This window comes from Mizuhopecten yessoensis, unplaced genomic scaffold (genome assembly GCF_002113885.1).
Source record: "Mizuhopecten yessoensis strain PY_sf001 unplaced genomic scaffold, ASM211388v2 scaffold1779, whole genome shotgun sequence".
In the NCBI taxonomy this organism is placed as follows: Eukaryota; Metazoa; Mollusca; class Bivalvia; order Pectinida; family Pectinidae; genus Mizuhopecten; species Mizuhopecten yessoensis.
The window spans coordinates 267,339-295,336 of NW_018404217.1; the positions used below are offsets into that span (position 1 = coordinate 267,339).

The window sequence follows — 27,998 nt, forward strand, 5'->3', positions numbered from 1 at the left end:
TGAAGGTCATATATTTGCCTTCAATGATTGTATAAATCAATATGTACAGTACGAACATAATTGTTTCAATAACATATGCACACAAAATATCATCATTGCAGAATAATCACAAAATGCAAAAATATTAATAGCATTAAAATATTTCAATTTATGAGGTAACATAAACAATACAAATTAAAAAAAGGATTGAAATGTACAAAAAAAGGCATGTATCAGAATCACAAATCCTGTAACTGAACAAGGCCAACTTCAAAAATACGTTGCACGTCCCTGTTGTCATATCCGTATCACGTCATTGTTGTCATATACATATCATGTCATTATAGTGTCGTCAAAAAAATGTCATGTCACTGAAGTGTTGTTCAATACATATCATGGCACTGTAGTGTTGTTCAATACATATCATGGCACTGTAGTGTTGTTCATTACAGATCATGTCACTTAAATGTCGTCCATTACATATCGGGTCAATGTAGTGTCGTCCAATACATATCAGATTACTGAAGTGTCGTCCAGTACATATCAGGTCACTGTTGTGTCGTCCTGATACATATCAGGTAACTGTAGTGTCGTCCAATAATATCATGTCACTGATGTGTCGTCCAATACATATCATGTCGCTGAAGTGTCGTCCAGTACATATCATGTCACTGTTGTGTCGTCCAATACATACCAGGTCACTGTAGTATCCACAAATACATATCATGTCAATTTAGTGTTGTCCAATACATATCATGTCACTGAAGTCAAATACATAGCATATCACTGTAGTCTAAAACACATCATATCATTGCAGTTAAAACATATCATATCACTGAAGTCAAACACATATTATGTCACTGAAGTCAAACACATATCATGTCACTGAAGTCAAATACATATCACGTCACGGTAGTGTCGTCAAATACATATCATTTCAATTTAGTGTTGTCCAATTCATATCATGTCACTGTAGTACTGTCCATTACATATCAGGTTACTGTAGTGTCGTCCAATACATATCATGTCACTAAAGTCAAATACATAGCATATCACTGTAGTCTAAAACACATCATATCATTGCAGTAAAAACATATCATATCACTGAAGTCAAATACATATCATGTCACTGAAGTCAAATACATAGCAGGTCACTGTAGTGTCGTCCAATACATATCCGGTTACTGTAGTGTCGTCCAATACATATCATGTCACTGAAGTCAAATACATATCATGTCACTGAAGTCAAATACATATCATGTCACTGAAGTCAAATACATATCATGTCACTGAAGTCAAATACATAGCAGGTCACTGTAGTGTCGTCCAATACATATCCGGTTACTGTAGTGTCGTCCAATACATATCATGTCACTGAAGTCAAATACATATCATGTCACTGAAGTCAAATACATATCATGTCACTGAAGTCAAATACATATCATGTCACTGAAGTCAAATACATAGCAGGTCACTGTAGTGTCGTCCAATACATATCCGGTTACTGTAGTGTCGTCCAATACATATCATGTCACTAAAGTCAAATACATAGCCTATCACTGTAGTCTAAAACACATCATATCATTGCAGTAAAAACATATCATATCACTGAAGTCAAACACATATCATGTCACTGAAGTCAAACACATATCATGTCACTGAAGTCAAATACATATCCATCATGTCACTGCAACAAAATTCATATCACATCACTGTTGTTATTTACATATTATGTAACTTAACTTCAAAAAGATTATACGTTTCAAATTTTTGAATAAATTAAATCACTGAAATGTTATTAAAAAATCATGCAAATGACGTAGTTAGTACTTCCAGCCACAGAATGTCGCTGAGACACTAAACAAGCATGTCACTGAAGTGCTTAACATATATAATGTTGATGAGGTATTATACAAATAATTTCTTTCATTTATTCGGCATAACATGTTAATGAAAAATGAAAAAAAATCATACATAGCGTTGACTACTTTCGATAAAACTTTTAGTAATACATTGTTAGAACCAGAAAGGGACAAAGAAAATTATAAATGTGTAAATACATGTTTGAATTCAGACAATAAACATTCTAATATGATATAACCAGAGAAGTGTTTCCAAAGGATAGTGCCTCCAACGACTCTAAGATGTTGTACTGCGTTTCTTATACGTCACTCAACGTTATGTTTACACACTGAATCCTCCTTTCTGCTTTTTACTATAGAACAAACTCATAACAACGCAGCTCGGAGTTGTTGGCGGTGCCATTCTCTGTTTTATACACTTAGGTTATTATCTTTATCAGCAAATAAACTTCTAAATTTACAAATGATCACCAAGGATCAAGTCTGTTAGTCCTACAAATCATTCGATTGTTAACAATCCGTGTGTCACACTCATCAAGTATTTAACAACTGAATACATCTTACTTATTAAGGATAAACAATTAACCAGCAACCAATACATTTGAGAACATATAAAAACGTTATTTACATATATACAGGAAAGGCCCATAAATATGGGGACAATAAAATTTTTAAAATTTACGTAACAGGAGAATCTTAAGATTAACCAAGGTTAAGTTTGTTTTGATCACAAACAGGAATTTAAAACTTATTTTGTAAGTTTTCGAAAACGTGTTCCCTTTGTCAAGCAAAGTGTTCAAATGGCCGGTGTATCGACTCTAAACCGCTAAAAACACTAACAATGACAAAACATCAGAAGTCATTATAAGAAAACGACATTTGAACAGTACATCTGTTACATTGATTTGAATTTCTATACATTTGGTATCCTTATTCAAACACATACAAAAATGTACAATAAGGAACATATCTGACTTTTAAAAGTATCAATGCCAAAACGGACCTCAAGGTCAATCAAAAAACAAAATGGACACCAAAAATGAAAAAGACAACACAAAAATGAAGAAGAAACTGCAATGTTTATGATAAAAATGTAACTTATCAAGAAATCTTATTATCAGCCCAAATAGTTCGGCCTTCCTGACGTCTTTAACGGAGAAAGCCAATGCTAAATTTAGGTACTTCCATCTTCTTTTGAAGAGGAGGAAATTACGAACTAAAATTATGACGTCATAAAACTTATTAAATCTATGACGTCATAATAATACAAATTCGTGTTGAATTACCTTATACAAATGTACTCAATTACTTCATTTATACTATACCCAGAAAGAAGTTCTAATGCCACACAATCGTCAGTTTTCTTCTGATACGGAAATTACAAACCACTTGTATTTAACTTAATACATACCAAACCAAGCTTATTGTTCACCAGTCGGCGATAGAGAGGAGTGATTGCTACATTGAGTGTTTCATCCTTGATTTGAATAATTATGATTCTATTTCATCCTTGCATGTGGACACTGTGATACACTGTTGTATTTTATCCTTGTGTTGACGCTTTGATAGTTTTTTGTATCTTTATGAATTCACATTGTTGTTTTAAGTGTATCCTTGTGCATTGTTGCTGCGATACAATGATGTTCTATATATCTGTCAACATAGTCAGGATAAAGTTGTGAGAAACCATGATAATCGCATTGCAAAAAGATAGAATTTTCATAAGTTTGGTTTTGTAACTTTTTAACTGTAAAATTTATGACTTTGGGTATGAGAAATTAAATATAATTAATTGAGTGGGGTAAGGATTCTTAAAACTGTTTTTTATATATTCTCTTCCGTGATATCATCGACATTCTCAATGCCGCCGATAACTTTCACTGTTTGTAAACGAGAGTGAAGATATTCTACTATATCTGAAATAGTAGTTGAATCGCTCAGCAGCCGGACAATAGGGATTCTGTAAGTTGTGAAATCACGTATGCTTTTAGCAAATGCGATCGCCTGCATCGAATCGAATCCAACAGAGGCTAGATTTGAGGAACTCTCAAGGACGTCCACATCTACTTGCAAGACCTTTGCAGCAATGTCCTTCACACATGCAGTAATTCCTTCGCGGGTGCACAGATCATGGTCCAAGGTCGGCATCAGATACTTCGAATTCGGCAGATTTTCTCCAGGACTGTCGCCAATTACATTTATGAATCTTCTCCTGCTTCGCATTGGAATAGAATCAACAAAGTGTTGGTCAATGAGTTTCCATTGGAAAGAACCAATGGTAATCTGGGTTTTGTCCATCATGAGAGATTTCAAGAGGTATTCGTGTATGTATTGCTCTTTGAGACAGTTAAACCCGTGCCGCTGCAGCTCCTCTCGTACTGCCATATGGTCAAGTAAACCTAATGGTAGGGGTCCCCAGTTGATCCCTAAACCTGTTAGTCCTTGTCCAACTCTGAAGTGAGCAAGAGAATCCATGAAGGCGTTCCCTGCACCGTAGTTACTTTGAGCTGTGTTCCCAAATATCGATGATATCGATGAGTGAAGGATGAAGTAGTCCAAAGCATATCGTTTCGATATTTCATGAAGGTTCCAACTTCCGAGGACTTTTGGCAGAAGAACTCTCCTTAACTGTTCTTCAGTCAGATTTATAAACAGTGCATCTTCTAAGACAGCTCCGCCATGGAAGATTCCTTTCACTGCTTCATTGCCAAATGTTTCATCAATCTTGTCAAATGTGCCTTGCAAGGATTTTATGTTGGTGATATCGACCGAGAAAGTCTTAATCTGTACCCGATGTTTGACCTGTAAAACGTCAATATCCCTTCTTTTATCAGCGTTGGGATGCTTTCTTGCCAGCGCCACGATCATTCCTGCACCTTCAGCTGCTATGCATTGCACGATTTCCCATCCTAAACCTGTTAATCCTCCTACAACGATGTAGCATCTGTTCTTTCGAAACAATTGATTCTGTGTGACTTTGACATTAGCTTCGGAATGGTTTTGCGATGGCAACCGCATAATTTGTACCGTAGGTTTTTTAAAGCTGGAAAAAGTCATCCTGGACATGTTCTTTCGGAGCCACTTTACTGCTTGAGGAACGTGCTTTCCAAGCGCATACGGACTTAGCATTTCTTCTGTGCTGAGGACCTTGAAGCAAACTGAAGGGTTCGTATTCTGTACGGATTTCATGCTAACCCTTGTGAGATTTACGTTTGTTGCAACTACTAGTTGTAAATCTTTAAATTTGCATAGTGCCATACCAAGTTTAAAAACATCTGTGGATTCCAGAACGATCAAATTTGTGGCTTCAATCCCCGCTGTTGGAGAAGCAATCAGGTCATCAATCGTTGCATGGGCTGCTTGGTTTTCTTCTGAAAGTATGGATTGTACAATCACAACAGCAATATCGTCTGGTTCAGCAAGAAGAAAGGTGTTCCCTTCAAGCAACTGTTCCTTCATCTGCAACAGTAATGCTACTCTTGTAAGGAGACCCGGGAAGTAATTCGGCTGATCATCAACCCTTAACAAAGAGCCTTTAGGAATGGTGGTTTCCCTTTGCACGGTAAGTGATGAGCAAGCAACATATTTCCCTTCCCATCGGCTTGATGTTGTACTTTCGTTTGCAATATTCTTTGTGGTTTCCGTCACTGTACCACTAACCTCATATGTCAGAATGTCATATCCGTCCTCTTTGTCGTCTTGCCAAACTGGAACGTCATTATCGGCGAGCTGTAGCGTCAACGGAGAAAAGTTCTCGTCATGTAGAACTGCCGTGTCAATATGCAGAATAACTCCTGACTCAAGTTCTGCATTGTTTTGTAAGGTGTAGAACGTATCGTTCGTGCTGTCTGGTTGTGTACTTTTTATGCGAACGGGATCTCCAGCAGCCAGTGAATTCCACCTATATGGGTTTAATTTTTCCTGCAGTTTGACAATCCGGTTGCAATACAAGCTGTTATCAGTGATTAGTAATTCACACTCATTGCTTACAAATGGTGACTTGAATATCAAAATGTCTCGAAGAACAGGACAGCTGGATCGCAGAGAAGTGTGTATGTCAATAAGTGTCAGATTGAGCGGGCTTTCACGCACTACTGATCTAGCAATTCCCCATAGTTCTGATCCAATAACATTCTTCACGGTGCTGTTTGAATTGGACACTGATTGAACCTTTTCGGTGATAATGAGAACAGGAATGTGAGTGTTGTTTTGATTTTCCAGTATTTTGCATATAGAAAGTAATGCTTTAGAATTATCCAACACCTCTTGCATGACTTGTTCCCCGGTCATCTGGCTACAGTCCTCGCCATCTGCTATAAGGATAACAGAACTGAGTCCTTTCATTTCCAGCTTAGCTGTAACTTTAAGTTCCAAATTTTCATCCTTGGTTTCTACGTGGATTATCTCTGTTTGCTTTAATTCAGAATGAATGACGTTTGCTTTTGATTCTGAGGAAGAAATCAACAGAGATTTGTGTTGATTGTTGTCATCTGGTTTCATTTGCGGTGGTTTCGGAAAACTATCTATTTCCTCCCACTGGACTTGATACAATATATGGTTATCTAGATTTGGCTCCGTCGTTCCGATGCACTTAATAACGTAATCCTTCACCTCTGCAACTACATCTCCATTGGTCGTTAATAGAAGAGCATTGTATCGGAAGTCGTTTTTCGACTGACCGATTAACAAGGTATATGCAAGCATCTTTCTTTCCGGCTGCTGTCGAAGATGAAAGCTGCCCATCCCGCCTGGTAGCAGCGTCACATCGCTTTCAATACCCATGTTGAGTACCACAGGTGTTTGGAGCAGACCATCTAAGATTGCAGGATGTAGATGTGTACATGAAGTATCCTGCATAACGGCCTCCGACAGCTCCATTTCAACGATACACTCTGTATCATTCGTCATGGCATTTCCTAAAATTTTCAAGTCCTTTCCATACGTGAAGCCAAGCTTTGTAAGAGCAGTGTATGTCTCCGATGGGCATTGCTTACTTACGCATCGTCTTCTGATGGCGGTTATGTCTACTCTGTCCCTTCTTATTGGCTTCTCCAACTGGATCTGGCACTTGGCTACTTTAAGTTTGTTCTTATACACAATGACCGACCACGTCCAATCATCATCACATTTCTTTACAATAACGTCTGCTGTTGAGCGTTCCCCCTTGTTAAGGGTCAGTGGATGCAGATATTTTGCGGAAATATTTGTCGCCATCTCTCCTGTCTTAAACACGTGTTTTCCAATTTCTTGCGCTACCTCCAAGTACATTGCTCCTGGTACCATGATTGTTCCGGATACAACATGTTCATACAGAAACCATGTTGATGATGGTGACATGTTGATCAGAAATCGCATTTCTTTGGAACCTACTCTCTCTACAAACAGATGGTTGAAGTGAGGACTGTTCACACCTGCATAATTTAATAATGTAATGTTGGACTGGAAAAGCAGTGGTTCTGTCGGGTTAAGTTGACATGACGGAATGTCTGTTAATTTAGCAGCACTGACAACGTTTTTCCAGACAATATCGACTCCGCCTTTGTAGAGTTCCATTACGGCGAGCTTTATAGAGTCGCATTCCCTATTTCCCAACATAGAAGCCACAACAACAGCATTTTGCTTGTCAATTATGTTTGACAAATGGAATTTCAATACTGGCTTCGGTCCTATCTCTATGCAAATGTTCGCATTGCCTTTTACGATTGCCTCTTTGATGGCTTGCCCGAATAAAACTTGCTCCCTCACGTTTCGTCTCCAGTATTTTGGCGTTGTAAAGTCGTCAGATATTGCATGTGTTCCTGTCACTGTTGAAATCAGAGTACATTTTGTTTGATTGTTGGGGTTAAATCCGTTCAGCCTCTTTTCCAGCAGCTCGCTGGCGTCTTCTACACGGTGGCTATGATAAGCACACGGGACTTTCAATTTTCTCAGCAGTATCTTCTCTGTGTTGAGGACATTTTCCTGCATCAGTTGATCTATAGCATCGCTTTCTCCCGATAGAGTACAAGCAAACGGGCTGATACGAACAGCCACGCTCACTTTTCCGTTGAACTTCTGACAGATATCTTCCACTACAGCCATATCACAGTTGCCAACCACAAGCATAGCCCCTCCATTTGCTTTTGAAAGCAGTTGTGACCTTACGTAGATAACCTCAACTGCTTCTTGGAGCGAGAGAACTCCAGCCGCGTACGCTCCCGCTACCTCTCCTACTGACTGGCCAACAACGACGTCAGGCTTTACCCCAAAATGGCTCCATAGTTCGGTAAGCGCAACTTGACAAGTGAAAATTGCCAAATGAGCGATCAGTGGATCGTTGATGTCGAAACCGTCCATCAGCTTTTCTAACATGGACAATCCAGCTAGAGGAGTAAGGAATATATCAATTCGCTTAACAGTCTCCCGGAAAACCATTTCTGTTCTTATAAGATCTTTGCACATGCCCAACCATGTTGTCCCTACACCACAGAAGACAAAGACGACATTTGGTTTCTTCATTGTTGTAAATTTCTTGATATCCAGCTGTTTAATCTGGTCATCGCACAGTTTTGGAATTTCGCTGCATGAGGAGGTCTGAAATGCAATTCGGTATGGGTAGTGGTCCCGTCTACAGGTTGATGTGTAGGAAATGTCTTCTATATAATATTTAGCTGATCCAACTTTCAGCATCAGATGTAAAAGATTCCTTTTAAGCGACAGTTTATCTTTCCCTGAGACAGTGATAACATGTTTAACCATGTTGCTTTTGTTTGTCTCAAGACATAGAGGCATGTCGATGTTTTCTTGTTTGATGATAGCATGGCTGTTGGTTCCCCCAAATCCAAACGAATTGACGCACGACAACCTCGTGCGACCTCCAGGAAGATATGGCCAGTCTGTCAGGTGCTGAGCTATCTCTAAATTGTAGTTTTCTAAATCTATTTTAGGATTTGGCGATTGAACATGAAGTGATGGAACAATCTTACCATGTTTCATCATCAGGAGAACTTTTATCACACCAGCCACACCAGCTGCAGACTCCAAGTGACCAATATTTGTCTTCACGGAGCCGATGAGAACAGCAGTTCGACATTCATCGTCTTCAACGTTGTTTGCTGCGAAGAACTCCCCAAGAGTATTTGCTTCTTTTGGATCGCCAACTGGAGTACCCGTTCCTGATGCAAGGAAAATGTTCATGACTTTCAATCACACGGTATCAGGTATCGGAACAACAAAATAAGAAGATATTATACAGTTTGAATTGTTGTAAATGTCAAATGATATCAAATTGTTTTGAATTTTTTTGTACTCTGATGTTTTATGGCAATAAAGTAATATTATGATAGGTTTTACTCGATTTCTTTAAATCCTCATCACACTTAACAATAAATATGGACTAAACGCGTTAAACTTTTAAAGACATTGATCCGTTCATTATGAAAATAAGTGTCTCGGATCATGTAGTCTTGAATCAGAAGCACTTGTTTTAACTTAATAGAATATGGGACAAAGAGAGTACACATACAAAAATCGTGTTCTCACCATGAGCTTCAAGGTACTGGACCGTCCTCGGATCACAACCAGTGGCACTGTACACTTGTTTGAGAAGATTCATTTGTTGCACCGTAGAGGGAGCTGTCATTGGTGTTGTTGTCCGACCATCCTGGTTAATTCCCGTTGCTATGGACGCCCAGATTTTACTCCCGTCAAGCATTGCCTAAAACACACATAATGAATAATTGACATGGAATTTGCATAAAGTGAGTATGTTTTAGTCAATATCAATTAACCCATGTTTAGCGGTACAGAAAGTGTTTTTGCATTTCTATTCCATTAACATCTTACTTCTTTATATTAAAAAAAAAAAAAAAATCATTCATTATTTAAAAAAAAAAAGAATCAAACAAATATCTCGATCATCACAATTTATATGTTTCTTCAAAATCATCAATGATGAATGAATTTAAATAACCTGTTTTCTCGTCTTTAAAATCAAAATGCCACAACCCTCGCCACGAGCATATCCGTCCGCTTTGTTGGAGAAGGCCTGGCATTGTCCAGTCGGTGACACCATCCGGGCTCTGCTGAGTGGTACAAACATATCTGGGTACAATATGCTGTTGACACCGCCGCTAATAGCAATGTTACAATCACCTGAAACAATAGTTGTACCACTGTAACATCACGCTATCAGGAATTTCAGCCTAACTTAAGTGAAATAGATTACTGTGTTTCATTCCAGTCTGCACAGTGACGGATTGAAAGGGGTTTTACGAGCTATAAGAACCTTTCTACTCCCATGAGTAGGTGTTTTGTCTTAGCATTCGTTCCGATCTTATGTTTTATGAAATAATAAACCAACATCAACCTCAACGTTAAAATAAATACATGTACATACAAATATTACATACTGTTAGCCATTAACTCAATCATTCTTACGATTTAATCATCATGGTCTTACATCTGGTTCGTTGTTTTCACAAAATATGCTTCAAAGTATACCTAGATTTGCAAAGTGTAACATTCATGAAATGTTGTCAATCTATTACATACTTAAGTGATTAAATAAATTGTTTATAATTAGCATTTAAATTCCTTCGTTGAATATCGTGTTTACAAGTAACAAAAAACAAACCAGAGGGCATTTTAAGCAAACGAGATTTTTTTCATTTCAAAATACTATATTTCCTTTCCGATAAAACCAGTAGTGATATAAACCTTTTTGAAAAGATATAATCTGAATATTAATGCGGGGGATGGCCATCCAAAGATGTGTGCGAACACAGTACTTTATTGAAATTTGAACTTCGTGTTACTGCATTATCATTATATTTCAGGTATCTAACAGAAGTAAACACAACAGCAATCACAGTTGAAAGAACTTGCGAATGAAGATTGGTGTTTTGAACAATATGATCTTGGTATAGTTTGGCCTAGAACAGGGTAATAATGGCGGAGTATTACATTGTTTCGTATAGTCACATTAACGTCAACCCTAGCCCTTATACAAAAATACGTAAGATAGCTAAATATGAACGACATCCATATATTCTTAAGATTTTCGTTTTTTACTGCTATTTAAAAGATGCATGCATGTGTTTCGAAACAGTTTAGACAAGCACTTAGGTGATAAGATTATTTCTACATGTCCCTAGACATGTCAAAGAGGCATGACACACCATGTCAAATGACTTCGCCTGTTTCTATGTTGTACAATCAAATCGATTGGAGCTCTCTTTTCATTAAGTCATGACCTTGAACAGAACCTCTCAACAAACTAAAGGAAGGCCAACGTCGTACCTAGGAAACAGACCTGAAGTGGTAACATGGGTATTAGAATGAAACTTACCACATCTTAAGGCTTGTGCTGCAACGTGGATCGCGACAAGGGATGAGGAGCAGGCGGTATCTATAGTCATGGCAGGACCTAGCAGGTTGTAGGTATAGGCTACACGTGCAGGTATAATACTTGGCGACGTTCCTGTAAGCGTGTAGTTGGACGTACGCTTCAGGTCGTCACAGCACGTGATTCTGTAGTCGTCGTTCATCACACCTGAACGAAACACGAAGAGCAGGTAACCCATAGATACACTGGTCATTAACCCACTACTAGCAGTGGTATATGTGTTATAGCGGTACCAATTACCAAGCTTTCCAGTTTATCTTATATTTGTAATATTTACCAAGAAACACTGAAATTGGCAATACAAACGTGATACCTATTTTCAAAAAGGGGCTTTTAGTCTGCTTCATCTTCATCAATATTATCTGTAAAGTGGTGGGGTTTTTTTTTGGTATTCTTGATTTTAGATTCTAACCTGGCGATTAAGCTGTCAATCTGTTACTTCATATAACTCATTAGATACAGGCAGGAAGGATAAGGTAGTGAAAAAACTGATATGACAAACGAAAAAAAAGTAAATCTGTATATGTAGGAAGGTAGGGTAGAAGAGGGTTTGATAAAACAAAGGACTAATATAAAACAAACGACAAAGGTAAAAATATGTAGATATAGGTATTAGAATGTCTGAAATAGCAAACACCAAAGGTGAATCTGTAGATATAGGTAGGGAGGGTAGGGTATTAGAATGTAGGTAGGAAGGGTAGGGTATTAGAATGTGTGAAATAGCAACACCAAAGGTGAATCTGTAGACATAGGTAGGGTAGGGTATTAGAGGGTTTGATAAAACAAACGCCAAAGATAAATCTACAGATGTAGGCAAGGAGGGTAGAGTAATAGAGGGTCTGAAAAAGAAAACGAAAAGGTAAAGCATTTAGGCTAGGAGATTAGCACCATTTATGGATTCAATCTTATACTTATGGAAGGATTATATATATGCTTGTCTAACTGAAGTTTTTACTTGTCTATAAAGTATGATCGACCTAAAACATGATACTATTCTTCATTTAGAGGGTAAAAACCATTCATATAAACTTGTTTTTTAATTCCTTCTGTATACATGTTAAATGTCAAAAGATGAACGTAACACACTCATAGTTGATTGCACCTTAAAACTTAGTCTAGATACAGTATGTCACTACTTCATACAGCTGTTTCGTTCTTTTAGGACTCATCGGTGATGCTTTGGGCAAAACAGTCCCATGATAAATATCTTCCGATGATATTTTCCGATATTATTTCCGATATTATAAAGGGGAATGATTAATCGATGCAAATAAATTGTTTCCTGGTCCTACCTATATACACTCCTGTCTGCGTTCCGTGTATATCCTTTTTAGTAATACCGCCGTCTTCTAGAGCCATGTGAACAGACTCCAGCACATAGCGCTGTTGGGGGTCCATCCGGGCAGCCTCCATGTCACTGATGCCGAATTGTTTGTTGTCAAACTGGTCGTATCTGTCATAAATAAGAATAAATGAATTATCATTCATAGTCGTATATTTACATTCTGTGTTGCATTTGCCTATATGTCGTTAGTAAACCAAATTGCAGTATATGAGACTGTATACTACAATTTGCAGTGATACGGCCAGTGTAGGAATACAGCTGGTACAAGGTAAACGAACATGACTGCCCGATACTTTCGGTATCAATAGGTCTATAAAAAAATAAAGCAACTTGACAAATTATGACAATATAAATTTATTATAAGATGTGTAGGTACCACAAAATTATTGTAAGCGACATTCTAGATACGAAATTACCAAGTTTGTCAACGTCATCACACAGGGGATCGGTTTCGAGATTTTGAGTTATGTATAACATCAGTGAATAACCACAACACTAAAATTCAGCATTTCTAAAACCTTGTAAAAGTCGAGGGTATCGACAAGGTTTTAGAATGTGTATAAATACCCTTTTAAGTGTTGTGGTTTTTCAGTGATGTTATCCATTACTCAAAATCACGAAACCGAGCCCCTGTGAACGTCGTCTGCTAGCGATGCTAATCTGACCGATTAGACATGGAATCTATTTCAAACGAAATGTCTTTGGAATCGTTATCACCTACTGAAAGGACCACTTTAATTAAACATTTCCGAGTGTATATGCTTCTAAAAATAACGTAATATTCCAGTCGAAGGAAACATAAGCGTTTCCGAGTAAACAATCAAGTCCGTTCAGCGCCGCATCACTTGAAAATACATGTATGTAATCTATCAATGCGCGAAAAACAGCTTTAATTTTAAACAAGCAGAAGTTATGCAATTATTAATAATTTTTCAACATATACACACTCATAGGAAATGAATAATAACGTTAAGTTTGTGTTCAAACCATTTTATGTGCGTGTGGTTTTCAATGATACGAGGGACTATATTATTTCTTCTGGAAATGTCGGCTGTTCTAGGATTTGAACTTACTGACGTCACTGATATGATAAGCAGGAAATTCAAACGTATTTTTGCTTCAGTTACTATACAAAACAAACTATATACACATAAATGTAAATATAAGCATTGAACTGTTACCTAACAGGCGACATTCTATTTATCTGTCACCCAAATTGCATTCATATCGACTGTATACTGCATCTGGTAACAGTTCAATGCTTAAATGTTACCGGTTTGATATAAAAGAGATTAAACCTATATCAATCGTGAAAGGGAGGTTTATTAGTTGGATATAACTCAAACCCTCAATAACAAACTATAGTCTCAACATTACCGCTGTAGTCTCAACATTACACACTGTAGTCTCAGCATTTCACACTGTAGTCTCAACATTGCATACTGTAGTCTCAACATTACACACTGTAGTCTCAACATTACTCACTGTAGTCTCAACATTACACACTGTAGTCTCAACAGTACACACTATAGTCTTAACATTACACACTGTAGTCTTAACATTACTCACTGTAGTCTTAACGTTTCACATTGTAGTCTCAACATTACACACTGTAGTCTCAACATTACTCACTGTAGTCTTAACATTACTCACTGTAGTCTTAACGTTTCACATTGTAGTCTCAACATTACACACTGTAGTCTCAACAGTACACACTGTAGTCTTAACATTAATCACTGTAGTCTTAACATTACTCACTGTAGTCTCAACATTACTCACTGTAGTCTTAACATTACCCACTGTAGTCTTAACATTACACACTGTAGTCTTACCATTACACACTGTAGTCTTAACATTACACACTGTAGTATTAACATAACACACTGTAGTCTTAACATTACTCACTGTAGTCTTAACGTTTCACATTGTAGTCTCAACATTACACACTGTAGTCTCAACATTACACGCTGTAGTCTTAACATTACACACTGTAGTCTTAACATTAATTACACACTGTAGTCTTAACATTACTCAATGTAGTCTTAACATTACACACTGTAGTCTCAACAGTACACACTATAGTCTTAACATTACACACTGTAGTCTTAACATTACTCACGGTAGTCTTAACATTACACACTGTAGTCTCAACATTACACGCTGTAGTCTTAACATTACACACTGTAGGCTCAACATTACTCACTGTAGTCTTAACATTACACACTGTAGTCTTAACATAACACACTGTAGTCTTAACATTACTCACTGTAGTCTTAACGTTTCACATTGTAGTCTCAACATTACACACTGTAGTCTCAACATTACACACTGTAGTCTCAACATTACTCACTGTAGTCTTAACATTACCCACTGTAGTCTTAACATTACACACTGTAGTCTTACCATTACACACTGTAGTCTTAACATTACACACTGTAGTATTAACATAACACACTGTAGTCTTAACATTACTCACTGTAGTCTTAACGTTTCACACTGTAGTCTCAACATTACACACTGTAGTCTCAACAGTACACACTGTAGTCTCAACATTACACGCTGAAGTATTAACATTACACACTGTAGTCTTAAAATTACACACTGTAGTCTTAACATTACTCACTGTAGTCTTAACGTTTCACATTGTAGTCTCAACATTACACACTGTAGTCTCAACAGTACACACTATAGTCTTAACATTACACACTGTAGTCTTAACATTAATTACACACTGTAGTCTTAACATTACTCAATGTGGTCTTAACATTACACACTGTAGTCTCAACAGTAAACAATGTAGTCTCAACATTACACACTGTAGTCTTAACATTACTCACTGTAGTCTTAACGTTTCACATTGTAGTCTCAACATTACACACTGTAGTCTTAACATTACACACTGTAGTCTTAACATTAATTACACACTGTAGTCTTAACATTACTCAATGTGGTCTTAACATTACACACTGTAGTCTCAACAGTACACACTATAGTCTTAACATTACACACTGTAGTCTTAACATTCCACACTGTAGTCTTAACATTACACACTGTAGTCTTAACATTACTCACTGTAGTCTTAACGTTTCACATTGTAGTCTCAACATTACACACTGTAGTCTCAACAGTACACACTGAAGTCTCAACATTACACACTGTAGTCTTAACATTACTCACGGTAGTCTTAACATTACACACTGTAGTCTCAACAGTACACACTGTAGTCTCAACATTACACGCTGAAGTCTTAACATTACACACTGTAGTCTTAAAATTACACACTGTAGTCTGAACATTACTCACTGTAGTCTTAACATTACACACTGTAGACTTAACATTACTCACTGTAGTCTTAACATTACACATTGTAGTCTTAACATTACACACTGTAGTCTCAACAATACACACTGTAGTCAAAAACATTACACACTGTAGTCTTAAGATTATACACTGTAGTCTCAACATCACACACTGTAGTCTCAACATTACACACTGTAGTCTCAACATTACACGCTGTAGTCTTAACATTACACACTGTAGTCTTAACATTAATTACACACTGTAGTCTTAACATTACTCAATGTGGTCTTAACATTACACACTGTAGTCTCAACAGTACACACTGTAGTCTCAACATTACTCACTGTAGTCTTAACATTACCCACTGTAGTCTTAACATTACACACTGTAGTCTTAAGATTACACACTGTAGTCTCAACATCACATACTGTAGTCTCAACATTACACACTGTAGTCTCAACATCACACACTGTAGTCTCAACATTACACATTGTAGTCTTAACATTTCACACTGTAGTCACAACATTACACACTGTAGTCTCAACATTTCACACTGTAGTCTCAACACTACACACTGTAGTCTCAACATTTTATACTGTAATCCAACATTAAATGCCGTTGTCTTAACAGTTTATACTGTAATTTTTGAATACTGCAGTCTCAACATAACATGCCGCATAAAATGTTATTTATGTTTTTTCGTTCATAGACTCTAGCAATGTTCTAACCCCCCTAACCAGGTACAAAATGTTAAAGGGTAGTTTATGTACTTCCGTTCATAGACTCTAGCAAGTTTCTAGCTGCTCTAAAGCAGGTACAAAATGTAAGCACAATATTTACATATTTCGGTACATAGACTCTAGCAAGTTTCTAACTCCCAAAGAACAGGTACAAAATGCATACATGTAATTAAGGTAGTTCCGTACATTAACTCTAGCAAGTTCCTAACCCCCCTAGACCAGGTACAAAATGTTAACAGGTAATTTAGGTATTTCTGTACATAGACTCTAGCAGGTTTCTTACTCTCCTAGACCAGGTATAAAATGTCAACAGGTAATTTATTTATTTCCGTACATAGACTCTAGCAGGTTTCTAACTCCCCTAGACCAGGTATAAAATGTAAAAAGGTAATTTATGTATTTCCGTACATAGACTCTAGCAATTCTCTAACCCCCCTAGATCAGGTATAAAATGTAAACAGGTAATTAATGTATTTCCGTACATAGACTCTAGCAAGTCTCTAACTCCCCTAGACCAAGTACAAAATGTAAACAGGTAATTTACGTTTTTCCGTACATAGACTCTAACAGGCTTCTAACTCCCCTACACCAGGTATAAAATGTAAACATGTAATTTATGTATTTCCGTACATAGACTCTAGCAGGCTTCTTACTCTCCTAGACCAGGTATAAAATGTAAACAGGTAATTTATTTATTTCCGTACATAGACTCTAGCAGGTTTCTTACTCTCCAAGACCAGGTATAAAATGTAAACAGGTAATTTATTTCTTTCCGTACATAGACTCTAGCAGGTTTCTAACTCCCCTAGACCAGGTACAAAATGTAAACAGGTAATTTACGTATGTTCGTACATAGACTCTAGCAGGTTTCTTACTCTCCAAGACCAGGTATAAAATGTAAACAGGTAATTTATGTATTTCCGTACATAGACTCTAGCAGGTTTCTAACTCCCCTGGACCAGGGATAAAATGTTAACAGGTAATTTATGTAATTCCGTACATAGACTCTAGCAGGTTTCTAACTCCCCTAGACCAGGGATAAAATGTTAACAGGTAATTTATGTAATTCCGTACATAGACTCTAGCAGGTTTCTAACTCCCCTAGACCAGGGATAAAATGTTAACAGGTAATTTATGTATTTCCGTACATAGACTCTAGCAGGTTTCTAACTCCCCTAGACCAGGTACAAAATGTAAACAGGTAATTTATTTATTTTCGTACATAGACTCTAGCAGGTTTCTAACTCCCCTAGACCAGGTATAAAATGTAAACAGGTAATTTATGTATTTCCGTACATAGACTCTAGCAGGTTTCTTACTCTCCTAGACCAGGTATAAAATGTAAACAGGTAATTTATTTATTTCCGTACATAGACTCTAGCAGGTTTCTAACTCCCCTAGACCAGGTACAAAATGTAAACAGGTAATTTATTTATTTTCGTACATAGACTCTAGCAGGTTTCTAACTCCCCTAGACCAGGTATAAAATGTAAACAGGTAATTTATGTATTTCCGTACAAAGACTCTAGCAGGTTTCTAACTCTCCTAGACCAGGTTTAAAAAATTTAAACAGGTAATTTATGTATTTCCGTACATAGACTCTAGCAGGTTTCTTACTCTCCAAGACCAGGTATAAAATGTAAACAGGTAATTTATGTATTTCCGTACATAGACTCTAGCAGGTTTCTTACTCTCCAAGACCAGGTATAAAATTTAAACAGGTAATTTATGTATTTCCGTACATAGACTTTAGCAGGTTTTTTACTCTCCTAGACCAGGTATAAAATGTAAACAGGTAATTTATGTATTTCCGTACATAGACTCTAGTAGGTTTCTAACTCCCCTAGACCAGGTATGAAATGTAAACAGGTAATTTATGTATTTTCGTACATAGACTCTAGCAGGTTTCTAACTCTCCAAGACCAGGTATAAAATGTAAACAGGTAATTTATTTATTTCCGTACATAGACTCTAGCAGGTTTCTTACTCTCCAAGACCAGGTATAAAATGTAAACAGGTAATTTATTTATTTCCGTCCATAGACTCTAGCAGGTTTCTAACTCCCCTAGACCAGGCATGAAATGTAAACAGGTAATTTATGTATTTCCGTACATAGACTTTAGCAGGTTTTTTACTCTCCTGGACCAGGTATAAAATGTAAACAGGTAATTTATGTATTTTCGTACATAGACTCTAGCAGGTTTCTTACTCTCCAAGACCAGGTATAAAATAAGGTACAAAACCTGTAAACCCCAATAATAGGTATAGGATTATCGATCAGAATGGGTCGTTAACGATCAGTTATTTATGATATGATTGAAAAGTTCGCAATTATATTGGTCGGATCCTATGCAGGTGGCCAGTCCTCAAAATCTCATGTAGACTAGTTATCCGGTAAATGTTGATTTCTAGCAATAGCCTATATATGGAAATTCCCCATAACTACTCGAAGATAAAAATGCTGATAATATAAACAAAAGGCCACAGAACACCCAGTGCGTGTCATCCCTGTAACATAAGGTTTTTCTGCACGTTTTGTCTTGTTGAAATGATGACGTAAGAGTTGGTTAAAGTTTAACTTTGAAATTTGATAAGAGATAACGTTTGACTTGACGGCGGGATATTCTGAAGTGTCCGAAACAAAACCCGATGTGTTCCGTACAGAGTCTAGAAACAGGTCTAGACGTGACTTTTGCTAGTCACGAGGATGTTAACAATTGTGTAAATGATATATGCAAGATTATAAATGATTGTTCTTTGCCATTTTGTGATGTGAGGGTAAACGCATCTATTAATGTAAATAGCCGTAAAAATGTAAATCACCAAACCGATCAACCATGGATTACAGAAAATTGTAAAACATTGTATAATAAATATAAGCGGTCATTGTCGGAATTTAATCATTGTAAATCTGATTCTAACCATCACATATTGATCACTTCGAAACGTTCTTACAAGAAAATGGAGTTAAAGCTGAAACGTCAATACAAACGACACGAAGGTGACATGCTGGAAATGTTAAAAAAATCGAACCCCAAGAAGTTCCACAAACTATTTAAAAGCAAATCAAGCCAATGGGCAAATTCAAGTTTATCAAACGAAGATTTTTATACTTATTCTAAAAATCTAACAATGAGTAATGATAGTGATGAAGATGACAGCGAACCTAATATCGACGAGGCCATCTACGATGAATTAGACAAAGATATTGATAAAGATGAAATATTAAAAGTCATAAACAATCTAAAAAACAACAAAAGTTGCAGTGAGGACTTAATAATCAATGAATTTTTTATTAAAGGAAAAGATATTTTGTTGCCTTGTATGGAAAAATTGTTCAATGTGATTTTTAAGTCTGGGCATTTCCCAGAAGCATGGTGCAAAGCTTGTATTGTTCCAATTCACAAAAAGGGCAACTTAAATGACACCAATAATTATCGTGGAATTTCGTTAGTTAGTTGTTTTGGAAAAAAATTTACGGGCGTTTTAAATACCAGAATATTAAATTGGGAAAAAAAGTATGGTATTCTAACTGACGCACAGTTTGGTTTCAGACCTGGAATGTCAACCACTGACGCCATTTTTGTTTTAACAACCCTTATAAATAAGTCCCTAAAAAAGAAAAAGCGTTTGTACTGCTGTTTTGTAGACTTTAAAAAAGCTTTTGATTTTGTTAATAGAAGCAAGTTATGGTGTAAAATGATCAATTGTGGTATCAGAGGTAAATTCCTTAAAATTTTGATTGACCTATATAATAATGTTTAATCATGTGTAAAGTATAATGGAGTCCGAAGTGATAGTTTTTGCAACAAGATTGGACTTTTACAGGGCGAAGTACTGTCACCAGTTTTATTTTCCTTATATGTTAATGATTTTGAGATCAATTTCATAAAAGACAATTGTCCAAGTGTAGAACTGCAACTTATAAACCTATTTTTGATCATGTATGCAGATGACATGGTGCTGCTATCAGAAACACCAGAAGGTCTCCAATCTATGCTGGACTCCCTACAGGATTATTGTAACACATGGGATCTGGAAGTCAACATATCTAAAACCAAAATAGTTGTTTTTAGAAATGGTGGTAACTTACGAAATAATGAAACGTGGTCTTATAAAGATACAAACATTGATATCGTGGATGAATTCAAATATCTAGGTACGCTTTTTCATTATAATGGAAAATTTCTTAAAACACAGAAGCATGTGGCTGATCAAGGAAGAAAGGCACTGTTCGCCTTAGCATCTTCGTTGCGCAATTATTGTTTTAATATTGAAACTCAGTGTACTATTTTTGATTCTTATGTAAACAATATTTTGTGCTATGCCTCAGAAATCTGGGGATTTCACAAAGCACCTGATGTAAATAAAGTTCATTTAAATTTTTGTAAAAAAATTCTAGGAGTCAGACAATGCACTAATAATGATCTGGTTTATTGTGAACTTGGTAGATTCCCCCATATAGTCCAAAGGAAACTGAGAATTTTTAAATACTGGTTAAAAGTGAAATGTAGCGATAACTGTATATTAAAAGCTTGCTATGACGAGCGTATAAGTGGTAATGATGACAGGTTAATTAATATTAGGCAAGAATTATCTAGTATGGGTTTGGAGTATATCTTTGAGGAAAACTTACCTATTAATATTGCAAAGATAAAAGTACAAAGATTGCTCGATGTTTCACGCCAAAGTATGTTAACAAATATTTCAAATTCTTCAAAGGAGTATTTATATCAACACCTGATAGACAATGTCGACTTACAGTTTTATTTGCGTAAGCCAATCCAATCAAAATGCAAGCGTCAAATTACTTGCTATAGACTGTCCTCTCACAGTTTAAATATTGAGGTCGGGAGGCGGAATAATATAAACCGTCATACTCGACTGTGTACTAGCTATAGATGTAATTTAGGCGACATTGAAGATGAGTTTCATTTTATTCTCAAATGTCCATTTTATGAAAATCTAAGGTTAAAGTACATAAAGAAATATTATCGTTTAAGTCCGAGTGTGTTTAAGCTAACTCAACTATTAAGTACCAATAATGTAAAGGAACTTTTTAATCTTGGAAAATATTGACATTTGGCAACAAGTGTACGTAAAGAGTCACTCTCCTCTTAACATATGTCCATATGTTATTCTGTATTGTATTGTATAACATGGTGTACTTATCTTGTAATATATGTATTATACCCATGAGTCAGTTGACTCGAGGTTAATAAAATAATCTAATCTAAAGAACCTAACTGATTTGCAATACAACATATCACAGTTAAATACATGTACGCGGTCCTCCTTAAAAGCGTCTTCAACCGACAACAAGCGTCTTGGTAGGGTATACGTAGGGCTACGCATAGGCAGATACGTGTATGTGTTATACGTCTCTGACATAGGTGAACACAGTTAGAATATATTGCTATATAAACATTGATACACCTTTAATCAGCTGTGTTAAGAATAACATTTAGATTTTAACTGTAACCCATTAAGAATACATTTAACAATGTGTTTAATTATATATAAAAAAAAATATTATAAATAATATAGTGGGAGGTTTCGAGTTTCTCGGGTCTTTTTTAAAAAGATTGTGGCCCTGAAAAGGGCCGTTTAAGCAGGCGACTAGCTTAGTCTTTGACAGAACAACGCTAGTCGCTGCTCTTTTTATAGCACATATAACAATAGAACTAACTCAATGGTACGTACTTTCCTATTGGTAGACCAATATCGATCCACATGTTATCAATTATGCTAAGCGAAACAAAAAACCGTACCACTTAATCCACAGCCACAATTGGACGAGATTTTTGTACTGAAACGGTATTACTCGACCCTTGCACGCGACGCGTCCTATAAAAAACGTATAAGTTGGTTCGACAGACGATGAAGCGATGAACATTGCTATTGCGGAGTATTTAGGATTGTTTCCTTCAGAACCCTCTATCCACGGCCGTTCTAAACGTACAAAACAAGAGTATCAGCGCGCAACCCTCGCTACAAAGGAGGCAATACACGATAGGTTAATTAAAAAACAGACTTCGAAAGCCATTCTAGACGACATTAAGTCACTGGACGATTCTATGAATGAACCCAGAGACATGTCATCAATCTTTGATGAAGATGGTTTATTGAATTGTGATTCAATAAAAAAATTCAATACCAATGCACAAAAGATTGAGGATTCATATGGAACACGCTTAGGAAGATATTGGTCAGAAAAGATTTTACCAACGATTAAGCGCAGGGTGATTGAATCGAGATTGCGCAATGCTACAATTCCAAAAGGTTGGAAAAACCAACAATTGCGAATCGATGAATCACATCATGAAATTTCAAGGGGACTGGAAAATATCAAAAGTTCCCGAGCTGATTCAGCGTTTGGATACCATTCAACAATCGCAGTACTCTGACGTACGTAGATCGTTGCATGGTACCGGAGACTATGAATTGGCCGCGCACGCGCAGCATTTCAAGTTGAGCACAGTCGTGTGGCGGGAATTGTCAACGTTTGATAAAGCGCGCAAAGTTGACAAGTTACTATAAAGCATGTGTGGAAGAAAACAGACTTTTTAACATCTACGAATGGTATGTTAACAATACATAAAACCGCAGCAATCGCCAAAAAACCAGGGACGCGAAAACGTGTTCTCGCGAATCGCACCGAAACGCACGGTCCTGTTAAACAACAAAAGTTGTAACTTAGTTACCTGCTGACAATTACGCTCAAAGAAGAACTTTTTTACGCTTTCACAACACTTGTGTGTCCGCAGGACGGGATTCAAGATGTGAAATTTTTTGACATTTGACTTTTTTTGAGAAACAGTTATTCTTACGTATACAGACAAAATGTATTTGATACCGATATTTACACCTGTGTGCCAGTCCTTTCATTAGAAGTTTAAACCGATTTTATTTTTCAGCTTTACCTTTACAAGAATAACCATTTAAAATTGGTGTAGTATATATAAATTCATTTAAAACTATAGGGATTTTTTTTATAAACATCAACATTAAATCGATCAGTCACACGAACATATAACGGACCCTGAGTAGAACCACGTCCGTAGGGTCTGGTAACATGCTCGTTTCAAGAGTGTGGCTGAGAGTTCTACAATATAATCCGTTCTAACTGTGTTCACCTATGCGAAGCCCTACCCTACGTACACATATGTGACACGGCGTATAGCTTCGTAAAATCGTAAAATTAAATTCACGATAACTCAATCATTTTTCAACAAATCTACCTGAAGTTTGGTATAAAGGTGTATCATAGTTATATGAATAACATATNGAGTTCTAATCACACACGTATGCCACGCCGCCGATCGTAATAATAAATTAATCATAACTCGATCATTTTTTCAAAAATCGAGCTGAAATTTGGAATGTATATCAATAAAAGTCTAACTAATAACATATCTTCTGATGTCGCTTACTTTAGCGAGTAATTGTAACGATATTATCTGGCGACGCTTTCTTCACTTTACATGCGAATACACACATGAGCCACGCCGCGATCGTAAAAATTCAATTCATCATAACTTGGTCATTTTATCGAATATCGAGCTGAAATTTGCTACAGAGGTGTATTATAGTCATATTAACAACATATCTTCTGATGTCGCTTACTTTATTCAGTATTTTAAAAGATTTGTATGGAGACGCTTGTTGTCACTTGAAGACGCTTGATGTCGGTTGAAGACGCTTTTAAGGAGGACCCCATGTACGTACAATAAAGGTACCTGAGGTTTAAGTGACAGGTGTCGCTAATTGTTAGATTAATTACCCGTGGTCAGTGTCCACAAGGTAAAGGCTATTACACTAATCCTGTTGTGTAATGTTGCGTAATGTGATGGACAAAAGTAATGAGTTATGAAAGTAAGTTTACAGAGAGTACGTACATGAGTCTTATCTCAAATGTCACAAAGGATATATAGTCATTACAATTAACGATAATGCCACATGTATATGGCCAAATTATGTCTAAATGTCATATAAACGTGTGTTGCATTAATTCGCACTTGAGTTGTTAGATATGGACTTTTCGAAATATAAATTTAATAATAGATGGTAAGATTAAAGTTTTTCATGAATAAGCAATTATTTACACAATTATTTTCAGCACTAATTTATCACAAAATTTCTGTGTCATCCATGCTTGAACCTTGACGATGTCTCCGAAAGCTACGATGCCGAACTGTTTGATTCAACCATTGGCTAAATTTTACACAAAGGCTCGTTCCAGCATAGACCTAAATTCCAGTAAAGGTTACTAATGCAAAATGTATTTGTTGTAGCATATGATAGAACAGTAATGGGCTTTTGTGCTGGTTAATATCTACTCCGAATTATTCTGACGTTTTATCGACTTTTTTTTTTAAATATTTACTTATGCCTTACATATTTGTTTTTACAAAGATGTGTATTTCCGTTTGATATCTTTATTTGCAAATGTCTATATATAAATAGTTTATAAAAGAATCAGAAATAGTCTATAACATATATAGTACCACCAGTGTGAACATATAGGCTTTACATGTGGACGACCTTGACATTAGATCACGGAATGAGTCAGAAGCTACGCCTGTTTCCTGTGACAGTTTGTGTGTGGATGGACGTATTCCACGACCTTCTGATTTCCACGTAACGATATCTTGTTTTGTAAATAAAATTTCCACAAGGACTTCACGCACACTGTGTTCTTATCCACGTTAAATTCTTAGAAGCTGGTGATATAGCTGCACAGACTTTTGAAAGGGTTTAATCATGGTTTTCGAAGAAAAGAAATTGAAAGTAGAAAACCACAGGTTACATGTTAGGGGTGCTTACGACCAAACGTTGTGAGAACTCGCGGTCTATTTGCCACGACTTAGTAGCCAGAAATATGTGGTTGAGTTTTTGAGATGTACACCATCACATGCCTCAGAGGGAAATGTCGAGAAACATAAAACAATTGAGATGTTTTGACGCCTTAAATTTTTCATTATACATAAGAAACGGGTTAGAGGGATATGGTGTGGCAGTGTGAAGTTTGGCATATTGAGCTCGTTCATACATGTATGATTATATTATATACTCAGAACAGAAACATGTGTCCCTAATATTGCATCCTATCTATGAAGTCAGGCATCGCTGGATTGTTATATAACACAGAGGTTTGCAGCTAACAACATAGAAATACAAAATGGAAAAGGAAAGTGTTTTTTGTTATTATTTGGATCACACTTTGACCTCGTTCTTCTCCAAGGTTTATAACTAACTGGTGTGGTATACATACAGCTCCGTTTGATGTGTTTGTGTATCAAAGGACGTGTAGGGGCCGCGGTGGCAAAAGTGGTTATAGGTGTCTGACATTCTGCTACCACTAGCCCTCCACCACTGGGTTGTGGGTTTGAGGCCTACGTGGGGCAGTCGCCAGGAACTACTGACCGTACGCGTATACGTCGGTGGTTTTTCTCCGGGAATTCCGGCTTGCCTCCACCACCAAGATCTGGTTCGTCCTTAAATGACCATAGCTGTCAATAGTACGTAAAACACAAACAAACCAAGCCCTTAAGAACGTGCCAGGTTTTGGTTATGGAGAAAAACCGGAGTATATGTACCTGGAGGAAACCCACCTACATGCGGCAAGTACCTGGCGACTGCCCCACGTGGGTCTGAAACCTAATTAGAATACACACAGTAATTATTTATCAGTATATTTATTCACAAGACACATACCCTTTCAGGAGTCCAGCTTTCCTTACGTAGGTTTTTCCGGGCTCGTCTGGATCTTCGTGGTAAAATGCTTCCAGGTTCCATCTGTCCGAAGGAATTTCTATTACGTGATTCTCGCCATCACGCAATACCTGCCAAAACTCGTCAATGTTGTCTGCTCCGGGGAACTTTCCTCCAACCCCAACAATGACGATGTCATCATCGTGGTTTTTCATCGTTTCGATGACATGTTGTTTATCTAAAATGTTAATTATTTGATATTAGCACAAATTTCCATTGTTTATGCTTGTATTCGTGTTATTTCCAACTAACTTGTATCAAAGTGTTAACTTAGAAAGGTGAATCAAACTTCAAGTGTCCTAATTATTATCATAACAAAAACAATAAATTAGTAATATTAAGCCTATTTTTGAATTAGGAGTACCTTACGGTGTTTCTGCTCAGTTTTTCTAAATATATGTATTTATAATAGTAATACTAAGCAATAACCTATTGATTAAGACTACTGAGATGATTTTCAGAATTGAAGTTTTGTAAAAAAAAAAAAAAAAAAAAAAAAAAAAAACATCTACGAACTTGTAACAATGGGAATAAAAGAGAACTTTCTGTTTCGTTTGGATGTTAAAATTAAAAGTTATTATCAGATTATTTAGGAACGTTTTCAAGTCATTGCCGCTATGGTATATCATGATTTCTCTATTTATCATGGCACTATGCTTACCTTTTATCAAATATTCTTACTGTTAATTTTCGATATAATTTAATCTTTGCAAAGCCAAATGAGAAACCGAGGATGCGCGAACATCATCAGCTCAGTGTATATTTCCTGTTGTGTGACACCAAGGTCCAGGACACGCCTGGTTTTTGCCTCGCCCGATTCTAATATTACCGAGCATATTTAATAAGAATCGTTGTATATTTATTTACATATAATGAGCACACAAGCTCGTACATAATCTATTTTTAACCAAATGTGTACAATTGTTGATATATAATAATTTACAATATGTCCATTGTCCATGAAATGTACACAAATTACCGCCATTTTGTAATTTTCACCTCCTTAAGTATTTCAATTGAAAAGAATAATAATGTATACGCAAATAAATAGTGAGGGTTTACTAAGATTAAATTAATAAACTGCAGTCTTTTTTTCTCATCAATAGGTTATAATATAAACAACATGCATAGTATTCTGCATTAATTTTTCAAAACATCTGAATTGATTAAGCGTCTCTAAAAATAGTAAGCATTTCTTCTGTCGTCAAAATGCTTTCAGAATAAACATTTGACAAAGAAATATATTTTAAAAACAGAATTATAGAGCTTTTTTGTCACGATTAAAGATATATTATCCTAATTGAATGTCCATATTCTCTAAATATGCTAATTCGAAAATAATATAGGTAGACATGAGTTATTGTCTTATAGAATTAAAATATAAAAATTGGATGTTATACACATGCATGATTAAGGCAGGCTTTACTATTAATTACAAATTCATTGCCTACATGAATTATATCAAAAATATAGTACTCACCATGATCCAAGATAATTTTCAAATAGGGAAAATCTCCAAATCAAAACACTGGCCCGTATATGTGTAGGAACCATTTATATACTGTGATCATAGAGTATCTATCACGTGATTTAAACTTTATCAGACGTATTTA

General features: G+C 36.3%; 1 protein-coding gene across 1 annotated transcript; it reads right to left on the reverse strand.

The window, feature by feature from the left end:
* Positions 1-987: 987 nt before the first annotated feature.
* On the reverse strand, positions 988-27,989 carry LOC110440833 (reducing polyketide synthase PKS1-like). The gene is made up of 7 exons (XM_021483964.1): positions 27,866-27,989; positions 26,329-26,563; positions 12,519-12,679; positions 11,170-11,373; positions 9,793-9,974; positions 9,363-9,537; positions 988-8,995 (listed from the first exon to the last, which is right to left on the reverse strand). The coding sequence occupies exons 2-7, from the start codon at positions 26,538-26,540 to the stop codon at positions 3,666-3,668; spliced, it is 6,264 nt and encodes a 2,087-aa protein (XP_021339639.1). The 5' UTR covers positions 26,541-26,563; positions 27,866-27,989; the 3' UTR covers positions 988-3,665.
* Positions 27,990-27,998: the final 9 nt, after the last annotated feature.